This window comes from Agelaius phoeniceus, chromosome 6, assembly GCF_051311805.1.
Source record: "Agelaius phoeniceus isolate bAgePho1 chromosome 6, bAgePho1.hap1, whole genome shotgun sequence".
NCBI classification, from domain to species: domain Eukaryota; kingdom Metazoa; phylum Chordata; class Aves; order Passeriformes; family Icteridae; genus Agelaius; species Agelaius phoeniceus.
Window position 1 is genome coordinate 5390856 of NC_135270.1, and position 20607 is coordinate 5411462.

The window sequence follows — 20607 nt, forward strand, 5'->3', positions numbered from 1 at the left end:
TGGCTCTTCTCAATTCACTGCACCAACCAATGCCTTACTCTTAGGCCAGACACACTGAGAGCCCAGAGCTGTGACACAGGTGATAAAAGGAAGGTGGAGGCACAGCAGATGAATCTGAGTTGCAGAAGTAGGTGAATGCACAACTATGATTTCAGAGAAATCTATCATCAATACTTCTTAACAGCATCTGCTAAAAAGGAGCCTCACGTCGCTTCTCAGTTCAGGAAGAAAGAAAAATACTGCACAAGCATCCACTATTTTTGCCCCATGCTATTCAGAAACCTTATATTAACACATTAACTGACGCCCTCATTTTTTAAGATTTTCTAAGCCTTCTGATGTTTACATTCTTGTAACGAACTTTCTCACACACTTTCTGTAAATAACTCATTTTTTTGCATTCTTTTATGGAGGAGGAGAAATTTGATGCACTCTTGGATTGTCCAGTGTCATTGGAGAGGGGGCACTTTCACCCTCCAATCCACTGTCACTTTTGGGAATCTATAAATGTTGGAATCAGAAATTAAAAAGTCTCTTTTTACCTTGAAAAAAGCAGCATGTCTGTGTCATTTCGTGTCCTATAGTGACATTAACATATTAAGACAGTAGAGAATTTAGGCACCTGTGGGTATTGCAGGTAAGCAAACAATGCATTACAATGCCCAGAGTACACAGATCAAACTGGGACAAATAAACAGTAACAACATCAAAAGGATGTGCAAGCCTCCCATGCCCCCAGCTGTCAGGTTGTAACTAAAATATTTTTATTATGGAAGTCCAGACAACTGCTATACATGTCAGAAAACAAGTTTCAAAGTGATTGTAAGCTGTTTCCTTTTGGATTTTGGGTGACACAAATCTAGGGATAGTTACCCTGGACATGTGTTTCCTTGGGATGCTTGTGAGTAGGTTTGGGAGCTATTCAGGGACACCCAGGGCTCAGAGTGAGCTTTGCCTGCTGCCACAGCTGCCATGGTAAAAAACAAACCACAAGGACAGAACATGAGTCAAGAGCTCTCAAATTTTGTTCCCAGGTCTCTTAAAATAAATTCTTAATGCCTGAGACATAGATTTCACCAACCCCTTCTTATAAATGTAGTACAAAGGATTTTTTTTTAAATGCTCAAGCTTATCAGATTTTATGAAAACAATCAAAAAATTCTTAGTTTTATGTAAAAGATTTTGACTACTACTCAAGAAAGTTAATTTCAAATGAAGACACATATAGACCTGGATTATAGAGTCTGACCCTGGCAAGGCACCTCCTGAGTAGGGGAGGGTGTTTTAAATGTTAAGGTTCATCTTTAGACATCTAATATTCATTCCAAATAACTAAAATCCTAAGAGTTTCCATGTCATTTTAAGTAACGACTTCTAGTTAATAACTGGTTGTAGCAAGTTTAGTAAAAAAAACACCAGACCAAACTAGTTTATTAAAAAAAAAAAAGCCACACACAGAAATAATTAACTTGAGCATCATTAAAATGTAATTGTTAATAAGTACAATTGTTAAAATATAATTGTTTCCTCTGAGAACTTCATGTCATTATATTTTTGAAGCAATGTCATATTGTTGATCACAAGGAAGTAAACACAGTTTTCCACATCACACAATTTTAATACAAAGTACCATCAGCAGGCAACTCCACCAGATCAAACATAAGACCATTAAGCACAATAAAACAAATTATTTAAGTCACAGGCCCCTTGAAAACTTAATGGCTCTGTAGTATAAACATCCTAAAACCTAATTACTTCCAGGTACTACCTACTATCATATAGCAGGTAGCTGAAAAATTTCTACCGAAATCAGCACTGGTTAAAAAAGGTCACACATCCATATTTATCACAGAGAACACAATTTCATTATTTTACCACAAGTGTACAGTTGTAAAATACACAGCAGATAAAATGCAAAATGTAATTACAAGTATCTTCTGTTCCCTTTTCCTCCCACAGCCTGTGCTTTCATCGCTCGGTTTTTGTTTGTTTGTTTATAAAATTAATCACAGCTAGCAGGGTAGAAATCACTTTGAGCCTCATGAATGACATCCAAGAGATGGGAAAGGATTAGTTCTCAGTTGCTGCCAGTTATAGCGCCAGGTGGCTTTTTCTGCAGCGAAGGTGTTACCGATAATCCCATTACATTGGTACTAAATCTTGCAGACATCAAAATTATCACCAAGGTTCCTTTTCATCCCATCCTTTCCAAATGACTGGAAGTCGCTTCACCTGAAAGAAGTCAAATCCACATGCAGCTGCTGTTTTAGCAGCCAGCGGACTCCCTGAGAATGCCAATTGTGATCCAATTTCGCTGTGCTGGTGGCCCCCTATTCCCTGTCCAATAATACATCTGTTAAAAAATCCTACAGCTACAAATCAAGTTTAATCCTACCAGGGACCTCATGTTGGTCTTGTCTTCCAAAAAGGCAGCAGGTCTTGCTGTCTATCTCTGCCAGTGTCTGGGGAATACTCTTTAAATCCCAGCTCTACTTAGAAGAATACGCTAAGGATCACAAAACATGACCTCAAAAACCCTGATATGACTATATTCTGACCCAGAGGCATTCATTCTAGGTGAAGATTAGAACTTTGCATAATAAGATTACACAGCAAGTGAATGATATCAAGGGACTATCCATATGCAGCCGCCTGGTTTTCTATAGACAGCCTGTGCTCTGCAATATGCAGTGCAGACGAAACAGAGCTTGGGCTTTCTAGCTGAAATAAAATAGATTCACATAAATTAGTTGGCCATTTCCAGATTCCTAAATCCCCTATTACATCTTTTATTGACAGCTCCTGTGAGGATAGCACAAATGGTATTCTCTTTGTACTCTTTGCTTCTGTAGCACCCGCACTCTGAGGGAAATGGATGTAGGTTGTCTAGAAATTAACATCTTGTTTGCTGTAATCTTGGATTACAATTATTGTGTATATAATAAAATTAGAAAATCAATGAGCAGATTTACCATTTCCAGAAGACCAACGGCATTGTGTAAGACAATTTAAGATACGGTGCTGAATTTTTAAATACAGGAAAATCAAAGCTGAAGGCACTGAAAGTGTGACTAAACAAATCACTGCACTTGGCACTAAACAGATTTTTCACTTTCATAAAACATCTCCTGTCGTATTTGCTTTATATCATGTTTCTCAATTCTGGAATCTCATTGAATATCAGTTTTTCCTTCCACAACAAAAACTCTTCTCCTAACATTCTCCACTTCTAACCAGACACCTTTCTCTACACATAACTTGCACCATCTCTTTCCCACAGAATTACTCTGAGATTACTTTAAAAAACAATCCAAGAACTCAAACCAAAGAAAAAATTACACACTGACTAGGCCATTTAAATATTTACGTTTGAACTGTTATTTATATTAAACTATTATTTTAAAACTTCTGCATGAAACTGATGTCACATGTGCTAGAAGAGCAAAGGGTGTATATCTTGTTTATGTGGATGCTTCCCATATTAGATTCACAATGTTTTAAGTATATATATATATATATATATATATATATGAATATACAAAATATAAATATACAAAATGCTTTAAATATTCTAATTTCCATCTGAGGATTCTGAACATCTAAAGCAAAACAAAGAACCCTTTTCAAAAGGTCCCTCTGTGCTGGAGATCAGAAGAATTGCTTTTTATTTCCAGCTGTTGCTTTACTCTGGAAGAAACACTGGACTTGGTCTGGCAAATGTGAGCAAGCTTGGTGATATTCTGGAAGAGATTACATTTTTACACATTATCTCTACTAGGCACTGGCAGTTTGTCTCCAACGAGAGCTCCTTCAGCTGCTGATCTCAAGCTGACAAGGAGTTTAATCCTGTAAACATAACACAATTGGCTGGTGTTAAATAACCAGAGACTACAGACAAGAATGAGCAATTTCCCAACACAGATTTCAGGTAGTTCTCACTGGTTCTATTTACCTTTGGGAAGCAGCTCCTAACACTTGCACAACCCTGAATAAAACGCTGTTTTAATGGCCAGATGCATTCCAAAGCTTGTCCTCCTCTGCAGCTCCATTCACTCCTCTTTGCTGAACAGTGAAATCCAGACAGCTGAGCAAAGGCATGGTCATACACGGGCCTCTGAGGGATGCCAAAATACTCACTTTACAGTCTTCTGCAACAAGGTCAAAGTCAGGACAAACACCAAAGGTCTGGCAGACACCACAGTCACTTTCCTGGTAACTGAGAAAATCGGGCTGTGCCCACGTCACAATGGTCAAATAATTACATGCTTATCTTCAATTTCAATACATTCACTTCCTTGAGACACAGACATATAAACATTGAAAATTCATTTCAGTTTTATAAGACAAAGAATTACAAGCCTGATTTTCACATTAGGCACTAAAAATCTACAACCCTACAAAAGCTGAAGCTGCCCATGGCTCACGTGTCCCCTGCACTTCCCAGCTGACACATCTTATGGAAATATGATTTGGAAATACTGCTCAAAGCAGCGAAGAGAAGAGGGATGAATAACTCCCTTGTGCACTGAGAACTAAAAAGGCTGTTTACTTGAAATATTTTGTCATTACAAAGATGATGGTTTGCTGGTAAAAACCAGCCAACCCATCAAAAACACCACAAACAAAAACCCAAACCCCCTCCACATTTCAGTACACCATCAGCAAGATTATTTAGAAAAACCACAATTGTCTCCATCTTATTGCCAGTGCTGGTCTCAGAGAGAATGCCATCATTGAAGAGTGCTCCACAGTAGTTTAAAAACACAGAAGTCACAAAGTATCAAATCTTTAAACAAACAGTAAATCAAACAAATAAACAAACCATTAAACATCTGAAAAATACAAAAGCAAAAAACAAGACCAGTTTTAGCACTGTCAGAAAATAGCAGTGAAGAATCCTTCTGCATGTTTATCAATACTCCCCAGTTATGAGCATCACCTTCTAATGAAATACCTTATGCACACTCTGCATTAAAAAAATGTGTTAAAAACAGGAGAAAGGCAACACAGTCAGACAAGAGAGTGCTCAGTATTTACATTTTCAAGTTACCTGAACAGAAGAAAAATGCAAATCAAGTGGTTATCACTGCTGATATTCTACAAAAATGTTGAGCGCTTTCCCAAACTGCTTTTTAGTTACAAAGTTCTAAATACACACATGTTCATGGACTCAAGGACTTTTTCCACAGCAAAATGGTAATTCAGGAGAGTTTATGCAGTAAAAATAAACTGTAATCAGTATTTTTGCTCATTGCTCAATAGAATTTTATTAGTTATTTCTGAGCTGTTTTATGTGTAAAACACAAGTTCTGTAAGGTCTTCTCCACTTAGAGATACAAGTATAAAAAAGTTCCAAACATCAATAGATGAGTGCAATGATATTCAATCTAAGTTAATCCCCAGACATCCAAATCCATGAATAAAAATTCATCAGTTTTAAATACACTGAGCCTATTAAGCAAGAACAAAAGCATATGCACAAAAGAGCTTTTAATATATTTCAAAGCCCACAAGAGGCACGGTCTCATTAAAATTATAAATTACACAAACATGGAATAAAGATTCAAACTGCAGTGCAGCTAAGCAGATTACAGCAAACCCCGCGTTCCATATGATAACACACCATGGCCCTCCCAGATGGGGGCTTGGAACAAAAAGGCCATCACTGCAGCTAGGGAAAACCTCCTTGTGATCTCTGCTTTCTGTTCAGCAGATGACAGCCAAATAATATGTTGATTATTCTGTTTGTGCTGCTAAGCTTGTAAGATGGAATAAAAGCGATATGATCTATTGTGAACTCCATGCTAATGTGTTGCTCCACTCATAAATAATATACTGAATTTATTCTGAAACTATCTTTTTATCTGACTTCCAGGTTTTAAATGCATGAACTAAAACAGAAAGCCAGCATAAGCTATTATTTAATTTGATGGTTTAAAATAAAAGATACAGCTGACACAATAATAAATGTGAAAACTGACTACTTAGTGAATCAAATAAGTCGAGATGCCTTTCTCCAATTTAGTAAATGATCCTAAGCTGAGGTGCAGAGCACGCTCCAGCCCCACAAACTGCACCAAACACATCACCAAGCAGGGCCTGCATGGCTCATTTTACCACAGACATCCAGCCCAAACAGGAGTTTCAAATGAGGACCCAAGTACTTGTGAAACAGAAAAGCAGTACAGAAACAATCACTGTGTAACTTCATTAGTACTGTCTCCCTGGACTGCCTTCTTAAAAACTTTTCAGGTTTTTAATAAGTGCTAAGCTTTTATTTCATCTACATTTGCTCATCTGGCTTGTTCCAAAAGTACAGAACATGGCTTGCCCTTTCCTCCATAATACATTGCTTTTCTAAAAGGAAGATCAGTGACTGGTCATACAGCTCCTTTCACAGATACTTTCTGCATGCTAAGAAAATTGATGATATTCCTACAACTTAATGCTTGTGAATTGCAGTTCTTTTGTGCCAGAAATGTTAAAAATTCTATTAAAAATTCACTGTGGTTTGGCAATAGCATGAGAACACCAGGATCAAACAGTGAACACCAAGATCAAACAGTGCTTCACACTTCTCGGACCAATGGAAGCACAACTGAGAAAAGGTGGAAGCATGAGGCTCTAAGAATGTGCAACAGTTTTCACAGAAATATAAGAGCAGGATGTAAAAGAAAAAAAAAGCTCCATTACCTTTCTCCCTTTGCTAGGGACACTGTCACAGTCACAATCACAGAAATATTTCCAATCACAGAAATATTGAAAACATGGCTACTGAAGAGAAACAGGTTTTCTAATAAACCTTAGGGCTAAAACTTCAGATGAATTACCCCCTCAGTGCAATGAAATAAGACATTCTATTCTTTCCACAGAAAACCAAGACAGGACTTTAAAGCAATTAGTGAAGCTCACATTTCCAGCAGCACCCACAAAGAAATTAAACTCACAGTTCATTTTGAAGATTATTGTTCTGCAGGTTTCAGTAATCTTGTGTGTTCCACTCACATTACACTGAGTTATTCTGCAGTAACCACTTACAGGACTGTTATTTCTAGGACCTTGATAACATTTTGGCCTTCCCTCAATCTGTTTCAGCATCTACAGTTTGAAATGTGAATTCATTTTTATTCCTTTTACATATATTATCTCACACAAAATGCAATTCAGTACAAGAGGGGGGAAAAATTGGAAAAAATAGCAGCCCTGCTCCCAGATAGATGCTCCTGAAATGGGGTTCCCACAAAGAACTTTTGGCATGGAATTGGCAGGCTCAGTGTAGGGGATGGAAGCTGAATCCACTGATATAAAGAATAATGATGATTTACTAAAATACAGCCTGGCTACAAAAAAAGGCTAGATACTCATTATTTTATTCTATTCTATTTTATTATTTCACCAGAACATTATTCCAAATTTGAAACAACTTAAGTTTCCCTAAGTAGCCAGTTGTGAATCTGGCTTTACAATGAGTTTTACTAGGTTGCTTGCTTGTCTTATATCCAACTTTATAACTCATACTGAAAAATCCCAATTTTACTTCCTGACTACTTAAAGGCCAAAATTTTCTTCACCTGCCCCTCAGTGACCAAATTAGTTTACCATTCTAGTCAAACTTTTTGAAGAGCAAGCAATACACATCTCTACAGAATTATTTCCTGCAGGACACCCTGGCCCATGCCTCACTCTGTGGATGGCCAGAGTGCTGTGAGAGTCAGTGGGAGCTGAAATATCAAGTTAGCATTCCTGTCTGCAATATCTATGGGAGACAATAACCACAAAACATCATTGGCCAGTACCAGAAACCTGAGGTTCCTTCCATGTTTGTGGCTCTCATCAGGAAGCATGAGAAATACAAGGAAAATAATCTCTATTAAATACAGCACTAATCTGTATGATGCTTATTAAGACACTAAATTAAACTCACAATTCACTTTCAAGATTCTTGTTCTGCAGGTTTCAGTAATATTTTACTATACTGTTCTGAAATTACAGAAACATAAAGTAACCTTTAAAATAATTTCTTGTCTTCAGCACATACTACTTTAACTCATGTCTCCTAATTTACTTCTATTTTAAAAGAGCTGTTTAAATTCGACACAGGTTTAAATTTTTTTTCCTGTTGCTCAGGATACCCACAAGGATGAATTTGGGTAACATCCAGAGGCTTTCTGAATAAGATCTTATGTTTTATATAATATCATACAACTGGCAAGTCCTAAACCCTCCAAATAATTCTTTCATTTGCCACAGACAGACTGAATAAGCAGTCTTTAAGCTTTTTCACACTGAAAAAACCCAGGTCTTTTGGTGTCAGAGCTTCCAGGATTAAACATTCTTTCCAGTTGTTGGCTCATGGCCTGAAGATCCTGCACTTTCAAACTTATCCCATTCCAGCTAGTTCAAAGATCAGGAAAATGAAGCCATCTTCTTTGCAGCCATAATCCACGACCCATGCTGTTAGATACTTAAGAACATCTCCAAAGCAAACTACCTTGTTTCAGCTCCCAGCAGGAGCTCAGCAGGGCGTGGCTCACATGACTGCGAGCCCAGCCTGGTCAGGTGACTCGGTGCCTAATCTGATTTGGTGCCTGTAAAACTTTAATCAGTACAGTCTCATACCAGCACATTCCACAACTGATGAGAGAAGCAGCCTGGCGATGGAACTGCAAACTCTAATAAGATTATGATTACAACAGCTACTGGGATGTGCTTTTCTGATTCTCTATCCCACACATAAATCCAGCAGAAAAATATCACTGAAAGCTGGTCTGGCAGACATATATAAATGAAATTAATTTGAAATAAAATGGGCAGGTGTTTTATTCCAAAATGAACAGCATTTTGTTCACAGACAAGAGCATACATGAATCTTCTGCAGCACAACTAAAATCCAGCAAAACCATTGATTTGAAAGCAAAGACATCAGAACACATCCATCAGTAGTAACACCCTGTCGTTGAGGAACACTGCCCACACAGTGCTGCTGCTGTTACCTTGCCCTATGAGGCTACATGGGCAACCCACGTGGTAAAGAGAGGCCATGACAAGTGTGCTTCCTCTTACTGATGCCTTCTGTCCCTTCGTGGTCACCAAAGATGATCCCTTGTGCAGGCTGCCCTAGAGCAGGGGCTGGGCAGAGCTAAAGAATCAAGCAGGGATTGACTCAAAGCATCTCCTCCATGGATCCACCTTGGGCAGCACCAGAGCCCAGCCAGGCCTGCACCCAAGATGAACCAAAATGGCCCCAAAATGCACCAGCGCTCCCGGGCTCTCTCCCTTGGATCAGTTCTGCTCCATTTGCATCTTGCAGTTCATTGTCCCATTCCAGCTTTAGCCCCTGCAGTCCCACCCTGCTTGTTTTTCTCTCTGCAGCCCACGGGGTTTGTGCTCTTGGGCTGAGATTGGGATCATTTGTCCTTGGTGCCCAGCTGGAGCAGGAACTGTTTTGTCTCCCTGCTCTGTGCACAGAGCTCACCATCTCTTAATATGAAGCTCAGGAAATACACACTAAAGCAGCACAGAATGGGAAAAATAGAAAAGCCAAAACCTGAGGTATCATTATCAACCACAAACAGCCAAAGCACACTTCAAGGGCTGCTATTCTGGGGACACCAGGATTTTCCCCAAGTCTGTAGGCTACAGTTTTGGAAGAGAAATGTCAAACATACTTGCAGATCAAATTCCAAGCATAACCTTTCCCCAAATGTTCTGACTGCTCTCTCACTTAAAATTGTATTCCCTCCATTTTATTTTTTTTTTCCTTAGGCAATTTTTACCCCAAATCCTCTTAATCCATTGTAGAATCTGCAAGCAGCTGAACTGGACCAGGAAGTTTGCAAGAAGAGGAAAACAGAGAGCTTGATTTCTCCACAGCACAATTAGGATTTGCAGTTAAACTGACATCCCCATTTGACCAGCTCTACATGACAACATGTGAGCTCTGAGGAAGGAAAGTTGATTATTCTACAGTTTGAGACATCCCAAAATAGACAAAAAATGTTTAAACCTCTCTATTCTTCAATGAGCTGAGTAGGACCCCTGTCCATTGCCATAGCTCAGCTGACAAGAAATAACTCCCTAAGACACTTCCTGAGCACTGGAAATCATTTCCATGTTCCTTAGTCTCTCTGCATTTCCATTCCACCCTTAGAGCAGGAGCAGTAGGATTTATCTAGCTCATAATGTGCATTTGAGGATTAGGGTAATGTCTAGAATCACAATTGCTGTGGTCTTCCTTTCTGCCAGACAGCAGATCTTAGTGGGATCTTCTACAATGACTGAAAATTCACCTTTTCAAAACTGGACATGTGAATATAAGCAATTCTTCAGTATCATTCAAAAAGGGTGAAAAAAATATTGTTATTCCTGAAAACGAAACACCGTTGATTTAAAAATAATTAACTAAAAAAATATGAAGTTAAACTTGCATTAAATTAGTCCTTTCTCTGAAATTTGTCTGAAATAGAGGTAAAGTCAGATGTTGTAAACAGTATTTCCGTAAGCACATATGCAGTAGGAAAGCTTTATTGTATTAAAATGTTAACATTTGAAAAATCCCCCACCGATTGAAAAATAGCTTATTTCCACTCACTTTCTAAATCAGTAGGATTTGAACTGCACCCATCAGGTTAAATTGTGGCTGGGGAAAAATAAACAGCACAAACACAACTACTGCTGTATTTTAAAAGTTCAGTTCTCATACTGAAAAAGTTGTATCTACTTCATTATTTTTGTTATATATGAAACAGTCTCTCATGCTGTTACAATGTAAGACACCGTGTCTCTATATTTGGAACGATGTCTACAAAAAAACTTTGTAACAAAAATACCACTGTATGTAAAAACCCTTTTTTTTTAATGTAAAAATCCAATTTTTATTCTGAAATAACTACAAAGTTCTGAGCTAGCAAGAGCTGGGAGGTTGGGCTGCCTCCCTCCATGCAGCACCAGCTCACAGGATGGCACAAAATGCAATTGTTGAGAAAGTCAGTTGATAGCTCCAAATCAGTTTAGTGAGCTCAACCAGCCCAAGGAGGGAACTGACCAGCACCAGGGTTTGCTGGATTGGAAACACAGGAGGAGCAGGGAGTGAGATCTCCTCTTTTGCATCCCTGACCCACTGGATCAGCTCCTGAGCCAGTGAGATTGCCAGGAGATGTGCAGTTTAGCCAAGAAACACTAACAATGGGAGGGGCATGGCACAAGCATTCCCATTTGCAAAATACTTTCATTATGTGTGTTCACTTTCCAATAGGAAAGAGAAAAAAGGGAAAAAAAAAAAAAGAGAAGGAATTATTGAGCCTACAATTTTAATTGGCCTGTAGGAAAATGAGGTTAAAAAAGTATAAAAAAATCCTTACATGGCAGGCGAGTAGTAATGAAAGAACAAAAGAGAGGGCTCAGCCCTGGATCTATGTCAAGTTAAGACAACCTACAATAGTGTATTTTAATTAAAAGAAACAATAAAGCAAGGAAATATTTTGTGTTAATGAAGTAAGAAAAGAAAATGTACTGCTTGAAATGGGAAAAAACCATCCCAGAGATTGAGTAGGTGCAGTTTATCAGTGGATTCTCTTTTCACTGCTTACCTTTCTGACAGGTAAGCAGTGACTTGTCAGAGACATCCTTATCACTGAGTCACGAGCTTCTGTAACAAGGATCTCAACAGATATCCTGCAATTGCTGTGTCACACACACTTTCAAGCACTCACACCTGAAATATTCTGGGATTTAAGCTCCAGGAGCACAGTACAGTAAGAAAAGGCAGAGTGACTGTGATGTTTGAAAGTGAAGAACTCTCCCTAGGTTTCAGCCTCCTCTTCTGTCAGACAGAATTCACACCACAGGATCCCACTGACAGAAACAGAGGCTCAAACCCTTTTAAAAGAATTGTGGATTATGCTTTGGGTCTTCATTTCCTTGGCCTTTCCTAGTCCAGATATTCACACCTCATTGGTCACATACTACAGAAGTGAAATCAAACAGCTTTGTTTATTTCTTGCCATGGTTTCCAGTCTCCTTTGATCTTCTCCTCTACAGACAGATACTTCTAAATTTCACTAAACAACAATCTATACTTAAAATTAGGTATTATCCAATATTTCACAGCTTAGCAGAAAATACAAAATCTTAAGACAACCTCTTGATACTCCTGATAAAAGATCTTGATTTGTCTACTGCTCAGCACGTGTGGAAGCTCGGCCAGCAGCAAAAAGAACGTCCTTTCCCCCAGCTAGGGCCACATGACACTGAAGTTTCCTGGTCCTGAATTTGAATTGGATATGAAGGGAAAGCTCTGAGGTCCAGGACTGCCCACATATTGCTGCTCTTTCATGCTGCTCATATTTAACGCGAGGATTTTTTCCCCCTCAATTAAAAAGAGACTCAAGAACCACAGGTGTTCACAAAGTTGACTTAGAACGACAGTAAACATGATCCACTAGAATTAAAGACTGAGAGTGAGGGATTACAGTATTAAAGCTTGTTTTTTCTTTCTACTTGTACAAGAGCCTTCAAGCAGCTTGGATGCACCTGAACCACCGACATGAAAAACAAACATAAAAATACTTCTGGTAGTGGCTGTTCTCTATACTGACAGGGGCTTCTCTTGCTTTCAGAGCACCAGAACATAGAGCGTTGACTGACAAACCAAACATACTAGAACTTGTCAAAGCATTTTAATGCCTTTTAACTTTTTCTACCATACGTCTTGGTCCACATCGACACAAGATCTTGCTGCCAAGTGAATGCATTAAACCACACGCCTGCCACAGCTCCGTGCCTATGCACAACCAAGCAGGGACCCAAGTATACTCACATTATGATACGAAAATACATTTTATAAGCACTTTTCTCTCGCAGGCCATTTCCGAAGAGGCTGATGCCGCTCCAGGCGAGCCTGTCCGCCCCCGGCCCTGCAGACACCGTGCGGGACAAGCGGGGTGTCCCCTCCACAGCACCCGTGCCGCACTCCCCGCGCCGTTCCGTGCCCGCTGCCAGCCCCGGACAAGGCCTCGGTGTGCCCCGGTGTCCCCTTAGGCCCGGGCAAGGCCCCGGTGTCCCCTCAGCCCCAGCAAGACCCCGCTTCCCCCCGGTGCCGCTCTCACCTCCCCGTTAGCCGCCGGGCCCCGCAGCGCTCCGCCGGCTCCGCACGTGCCAACAACGCGGGCTCCCATTGGTCGGCGGCTGCCGGAGCCGCTCGCCCATTGGCGGAGCGCCGGCCCGGCGTGCCCGGCCCCGACATGGCGGCGGCCGGCGGGGAGCGGGGCCGCACCAGCTTCCAGCGCAGGCCCGGGGCCGGTCCGCGGCTGCCCGCCCTGCCGGGCACTCGGCCCTCGGTGCGCCACGGGCAGCTGCTGCTCTCCAGCGGGCTGCCCTCCCTGGACTGTGTGCTAGGTTGGTGGGAGCGGGACTGGGACCCGGTGCTGCGCCCCCGCCGCCCTCCCCTTTGCCAGGCCCTGCCTGCCCTCCCGTAACCCCGCGGCTGCTCCCGAGGCTGCTCCCGAGGCTTCTCCTTCCTCCCCTCAGTCCCGGGGGTCGCGGGGAGGGCGGGAGGGGCAGGAGGACGGGGGAGGCAGGCCGTGTACCCCAGCTGGAGCTTGCGGAGGAGCCGTGTGTGCCGCGCTGCCATCGCTGCGGGCAGCCCTGCGGGGCTGCTCCGTGAATTCTCCTAGCGGCACATGGCCGGGGTGTTTCGTACTGCCACGGGGAGGGCTGCTGGCTTTGGGCTGGGAAAGCCGGGTGTGTATTGCCAGGGAAAGCCGTGTGGGTTCCCTTGCTGGGTTCCCTTGGAAAGCCGTGTGTGTATTGCCAGGGTTTCCCCTTGGAAAACCGTGTGTGCTGCTGTTTTCACCTTGGAAAGCTGTATGTGTATTGACAGGGTTTCCCCTTGGAACGCCGTGTGTAAATTGCCAGGGTTCCCCTTGGAAAGCCGTGTGTGTATTGCCATGGTTTCCCCTTGGAAAGCAAACCTTTTCCCCTGCTGTATGACCACTGCTCACCTTTTGTCTCTCTGTATTGGAGAAATGATATTTATTTGTCTCAGCTTTTGCATTTATGTTCGGGTTCTCCACCCCGCAGGTGTTGGGATGTGTTGGGGTTCTCAATTTGTCTTTTCTGCCTTGCTCGCCACAGTGGCATCATTCAAGTGCCCCCTTAGATAAATGGCTCTGTTGTGACGCTGGTTTTGCTGCCTTTCTGTGTGAGATGGTCCCGTGGACTCATCTGTTGTCACTGCTGCTGTACCATCCGTGTGGGGAGCTGGCACTTTCCCTTGGCTTGGGAGCTCATTCATTTGCTGGTGTTAATCTGGCTGATCCTCTAACTTTTCACATGGTTGCAGTGCATCTTTAATGTACATACATGGGACTTCTAGGTGAGAACAGCCTGATTTTAGCTTTGTTCATTCGTCCTTGGAGTACACAGAATATGCCACTTTTCTCTCTAGGGATACTCTGTATGATCAGTGATGATATAAAAGTCATATCCACTGTATAAAGGACATTTTGCAGCCTGTATATATTTTTTCTGTGTGTGTGTGTGTGTCTGAACTTTCATCAGGGATTAGGATCATTGTGGAGGAAGCTCTCCCTGCTTGAGAGAGAAATATTTCATTAAGTGAGTGTAATTTGTGAAGCCTTTTAATTGCATGAAAAGCAGATTTGCATTGAATATTCCTGTTCATATTCCCTTTTAGAAACAGTGCATTTTGCACAGCATGGCTCAGAAGATGTAGACAGCTCCCGTGGTGGCAGTCTCCTGAAATTCTAGGCACCTGCTAACACAATTAGTGGTTTGTTATGGAAACTGAGGACACTTCCAATAAACCCAGGATCCCTTCTAAATTTTCCTTGTTTTTTAAATATTTCATCATTTCCTGAGCTTACTGATACTTATACTTAAACCTCAAGGAAATTCCTTGCCCCTAGAAACAACAACTTTTGAAAGTACTTTTAGACATTTTTTGGGGTTGTTGTATCTCTGAAAACCTGGGCTCTATGTTCCTCTGTTAAACCTGGGGTAAGCTCCTAGCCCTGAAGTCTCTGGTTTTTGGAGGCTGAGTAGAGGCCAGGAAATGCTGAGCATGCTGCCTAGACTCCAGTTCCCACTGGTGCCAGGCATGGTTGGAACACATATCCAGCTGGGTGAACTGTACAGAATCACTGATTTTGGAGGCTGAGGAGGGACCTCAGAAATTTCTCCTCCACAGCCTTAAAGGAGGCTCAGCTCTGAGTTCAGAGCTGATTGCTCAGGGCTTTGTACAGTGGAGTCTTGAAAATCTGCAGTGGCAGAGATTTTGCAGCGCCTCTGGGTAACCCAGCCCCATGCTTGATTATTTTTTGTAGGGAATTTTCTTTTTCCTTGTATCCACTAGGAGCCTCCCCTGTTTCAGCTCCCATTTGTTGCTTGTTGCCCTCCTACTGCACCTCAGTGAAGAGCTCAGCTGTTGTTGTGGAGTCTTTGCTTCTTTTTTGTTAGGGTCAGGATTAAATGTATGAGATGATATTTCTTGTTGGGACTCATTATTACTTCTGATTCTACAGTCTCACAAACTGTGAGTTCTGCAGCACTTCACTCTAACAAACTGAAAATGGAGCTGTATCTCTCTCTCTACAAGGCCTTTTAAGGATAAACTGTCCAATTAAGAAATGACACCTAAATTATTGTTACTTTTAACCCAATAACCAACCACACAATGCAGACTTTTTTATCCAATTACACAAAACCACCCAAACCCGTGAAGAAGGAGCAGCCTCCATCCTAAAACCTCCATCTTGCTTTATATATATTACTATATTCGAAAACCTTAAACTCTTAAGTTTTCCACCATAAGATATTACACACTTCTATTCAAACTCCACACCCACAATCCCAGTTCTGTCACTCCATTTTGGAATCCTTCTCCACAGCCTCAAGTCAAATGCAGTGTTCTCTTGGGGGTCAGTGCCTGCCAGCACAGAAAGTCTGAAATTCTCAGTAACCAGGGTTCCAGCAGTGTGTCAGCAGCTTCTCTTGGGCACCCCAGGGCCTTGAGCTTTTCCTCCCTTCTGCAGGCTGAGCAAGCCCACTTCCTTCAACTTCTTCTCTTGAATCAGTTGCCCCATTTTCATTCCCCTCCCTGGACTCACTTCAGTTTATCTTTATTTTTTCTTGGATGGAGGAGCTCAAAGTCATCTGGACCTCATGTTCCAGATGTGATCTGAGTAAAAGGGAACATCGGGCTGAGCCTCTGATGGTGCTGATGCCTTGTGCAGGCTGCCCTAGAGCAGGGGCTGGGCAGAGCTAAAGAATCAAGCAGGGATTGATTCAAAGCATCTCCTCCATGGATCCACCTTGGGCAGCACCAGAGCCCAGCCAGGCCTGCACCCAAGATGAGCCAAAATGGCCCCAAAATGCACCAGCGCTCCCGGGCTCTCTCCCTTGGATCAGTTCTGCTCCATTTGCATCTTGCAGTTCATTGTCCCATTCCAGCTTTAGCCCCTGCAGTCCCACCCTGCTTGTTTTTCTCTCTGCAGCCCACGGGGTTTGTGCTCTTGGGCTGAGATTGGGATCATTTGTCCTTGGTGCCCAGCTGGAGCAGGAATTGTTTTGTCTCCCTGCTCTGTGCACAGAGCTCACCATCCCTGAATGTGAAGCTCAGACCCACACACTAAAGCAGCACAGAATGGGAAAAATAGAAAAGCCAAAACCTGAGGCATCAGTGCAGCCTGCTGTGCTGGTGTCTCTGCAGGTGTTGATTTGGTTTGCTTTGTGCCACTTTTCTGGGTGTGGAAATGCTTCATGATTGTGTTGCAGAATGCTGTTTATGTGTTTCTGAAAGAATATTGGTGCTTTTCTTCTTTTGTCTTGCCCACTAGCAATCACATAATTGACTGTAAAAATATTTTAATTTTTATTGTGACCACTGACTGAGGATGATCTTTTTTTTGCTATAAATTCCCAATGGAAGTTAGTACAAACTCTTTTAGTCTGTTATTTTCATAGACATACTTTGGAGAAGTCACTAGGCAGTCTTGTAGATCTCTGGCTTGGGGTTGAGTTTAACTTTGCTCTGTTCAAAATCTGTAACCCAGATACAGAATTAGTTGCCAGACATGAAAGTGCAGCCTGTGAGTGAGGGAAAGCATGGTGTTATCACACACAATGAGGAGCTTCTGAAGAGAGGAAAAGGCAAAGAATCCAAGGAGGAGTTTCTTTCACCCTACAGCTGATGGTTACATCCTTGTGGCTCACTCTAAAGGAGTGAATTTCCTTTGGAAGACAAGTGGTAGATAAGTGCTGGATTTCAAATGCAGTGTTGCCATCAGGGCACTCTGCACTTCCGGAGTTTATTTTATAATTTTCTTATTTTTGTTTTATAAATATATATATTATGTTTATAAATATTTTCTATTTATTTCTCTAAGTTTACTTTCAAGGTTTATGGGCCATATATGCCTGATGTGTGCCAGAGCAGTTCTCTGCAATGAGTTGCAATGAGCTGCAACTATTGTATAATATAACCATCACATGCTTGGTGTACTGAATGTTTTTTTCAGTCTGCTGGAAAAAAGGTCAGGGATATGCTTTGAAAACAATCTGGGCACTTCTCAGCTTGCAAAGTTTGTTGTGCTTCTCTCCATAAGATTTTAAATCTCTCTTGTAAGTAGCAATGTGGAAAGTTACAAGTTTTGCTCAGATGTTTATATATTCTACTGCCTTAGATACTGACAAAGAAAAATGAAAATAGGCAAAATGACAAGTTCACAGCAGCTTTCTTGGGAAACTTATAGATTTTGCCTCTTCCTTTTGATTCCAACAGCATTCCTGCTATTTTTTCCTGTTGCCTTTTGTTTAATTTACTAGTATTTTTGCTCGTTGTAATATGAAGGTGTAACCATGGTAACTGCAATAGTTTTGCATTCCCTCTCGTAGAAGACACTTGTCAAACCATCAATGATAAAGTAAAGACAATGCTCTGACCTGAGCTTGCCTTTAACAGCCAGGGTATGTGCACATATGTTACAGCTCTGGCTTGTAGAAATAGTGCCATGGATGATCTGAAAATGCAGCTTGAGAGAATTTTCACTGCACTGGTTGACAAACAAGTTCACTGTAAAAGCAGAAGAGACCCGACTGTCATGGCTACAAGTGAACTTTTCTCTAACCAAGGTTTTCATGTCCTTATTGCCATGAGCTAATACATTACTTATGGCTGCTCTAATCATATTTTCTATGTCATTTGGTAAAATCTCAACATTTGGAGCTTTTCTTTCCTATGGGCTGTATAGAGCATGTGCTCATTCTAAACAATTGTTGTTAGTAACTTGTATGTTCTGGCTCCTTCAACAATTAAATGCAGTGACTATTGGAAGCATACTTTGTGTCAAACATCAGTATGATTTCAGATTTTGGTCCTTTTGTTTTTTTTTTTGCTTTCCCCTCTGGTACATCTTTTGGGTTCATTTGCATTTATTTCCTGAACAAATAAATGGAACAAAAATCATGGGCTTAGGACATGGGGATTTCATGAGTGATGCTAACTTTCTGATAAACAGCAGTTAAAATTGGTTTGTTGTTTGTTTTTTATTAAATATCTAGAAATTAATTACCTGATCAGCTTGCTGTAGATATTGAGGCATTTGTACATCTTGACTCTGCTTTTCTATAACTATAAAATTAGTAGCTGACTAAGCACTTTCAGTGCCAGTACTGCTCGAGTTGTGGGGCATGATGGCAGAGTGATCCTGTTCTGGTTTTAATTCAGGTGCTATTATGCAACAATATTAGCACTGTTTGGCCTTTGGGAGAGCCATTTGATTTTTTTCTTCCTTTTGGGTATATCAACATTACAGACACTGCAGGCATTTGTAGTCCCACTAGCAAAGCTGAAGATTAAGAATTTGATCCAACTCATATTGGAATCAATTTTTAGTGGAGTTTTTTTCATTTATAAAATGAAAGATCCTGTTCACTGGAGTCCATCTGTGCAGTCCAGAATTGACTTCTGGAACTTTGAATACTGTGCTGGTGGGATTCATCAATTAGTTTGCTCCTAAGTTGCTTTTAAATCAGTACAGAATTGCAGACACCATCCTGCAGTTTCCATGCAAAACACTTCAGTAGGCTGGTTACATGTGGCCAGCCTGAACACTTCCAGGGATTTTTAGCTTTCCTGTCACAGTCTTCCATAATTGTTAAGAAAATAGTCTGATTTCAGGTTATTCCACTGTTTTAATTCTTGGAATTCAGATTACAAATTAGTGTGTTCTTTCCCGAAAATAAAATAAGATTTCTTCTTTCACTGTCCTTATAAAGGAATTCATGGAGTTATGTCCAAGACCTACTATAAAAAACTTGAATCTCTTCAGTAGTGTATGTTTTTTTCATAGTGTGTGCTGTGACATTTATGATCTGTCCATCCAGGTTTCAGTGGGTGAAAGTCTTGCTGCCATGTCAGTAAGATAAAAAGCAGTGGAGCCAGGATTTTGCTTCGAAGAAGCAAATTTCCACTTGGGTGGAAATTTGCTAAAATCTACTAAAATCTGAGTTGGTCACTTAGCCTACATCCTTCTTGATACAAAGGAATATCACTTGATTGTGATATTCCACTGTAGTGGAATCACTTGATAGTGGTTAATATTAATTTAATTTTATTTGGAGACTGTTTACTCACATGAGTTATCCCAGTAAAAATCTGCTGGCTCAGACCATACATCACCACTGTAGTACTTGAGCGTGGTTGCATAGAGCTCTGCAGGATCTTTTTACCACAATGATGATAGTACAGTATATTGTGAAAGTAATTGTAATGTGCAGTATGTAATTACATGTAATGTGTAATTATTTCATAATAGAGAATTGTAGTAAGTATTGCAAAGGTAATTAAAATGTTGTTCACTTTTATATTTTTAAATTCCCCGTTATCACCTTTCTTTGACTTATAAACTAAGAAAAGTTAATTGTTCTCTAACATAGTATTAAAGTGTAGTCTTACTTTATTCTTCATTTTGTTTTGTTTCCAGGTGGAGGCGTAGCTGTTGGAACCCTTCTTCTTATTGGTTAGTATAGAATATATAGATTCTTAAAGCCATATTCTGAAGCTTTTCACTCCTGAATGCATTCATTAAACAGCCTCTCTTTTTGCTGCTTTTTGAAGTCAGACTTCAGGAAAGTATAACCCTCAGGTTCCTTCACTTTGTGTAGCCTTCAGAATGGACTGTTGTCTGTCTCAAGAATTACTGGAGGTAATGTCAGTTATTTCTTCTGGCAAGCAACTTTTCAAATTACTTAATCTGCACCACACCATGCACTAATTTATATACTTTATGTAAAAATCAACATTTTGAAGGCTTCACTCTGTGTAGCCCTCAGAATGGACTGTTCTCCATCTCAAGAATTACTGGAGGTGAATCAAAATCTTAATTTTAGACAGGCTTGAGCACCCACAAAGAATACCCCAGAAATCTGTTTGAAAACAAGGCATTTAGCACATTTCAGGTCTTAATAGCAGAGTGCACACATTAGTTAAGATTTTGTAAACTGTGTTAGATTCAAACTGTGTATCATCACAAAGGAGTTTTTTAAATTTGAGGAAGACATGCAATGCAGGACCTTTGAATCTTTTGG

General features: G+C 40.8%; 2 protein-coding genes across 5 annotated transcripts in view; one reads left to right on the forward strand and one right to left on the reverse strand.

The window, feature by feature from the left end:
* IMMP1L (inner mitochondrial membrane peptidase subunit 1) overlaps positions 1-13294 on the reverse strand; it is a 32429-nt gene extending 19135 nt beyond the window's left edge. The window contains exon 1 of one of the 2 annotated variants that reach the window (XM_077179525.1): positions 13107-13294. In XM_077179525.1, the coding sequence (XP_077035640.1) occupies positions 13107-13175 (69 nt within the window). In that variant the 5' untranslated portion in view covers positions 13176-13294. Of the gene's footprint in view, positions 1-12817; positions 13058-13106 lie in introns of those variants that run through there. The other variant, XM_077179524.1, reaches the window with a different exon arrangement.
* ELP4 (elongator acetyltransferase complex subunit 4) overlaps positions 13242-20607 on the forward strand; it is a 141142-nt gene continuing 133776 nt past the window's right edge. Inside the window, exons 1-2 of one of the 3 annotated variants that reach the window (XM_054634787.2) lie at positions 13242-13395; positions 20004-20039. In XM_054634787.2, the coding sequence (XP_054490762.2) occupies positions 13242-13395; positions 20004-20039 (190 nt within the window). Of the gene's footprint in view, positions 13396-20001; positions 20040-20607 lie in introns of those variants that run through there. The other 2 variants (XM_054634788.2, XM_054634791.2) reach the window with 2 other exon arrangements.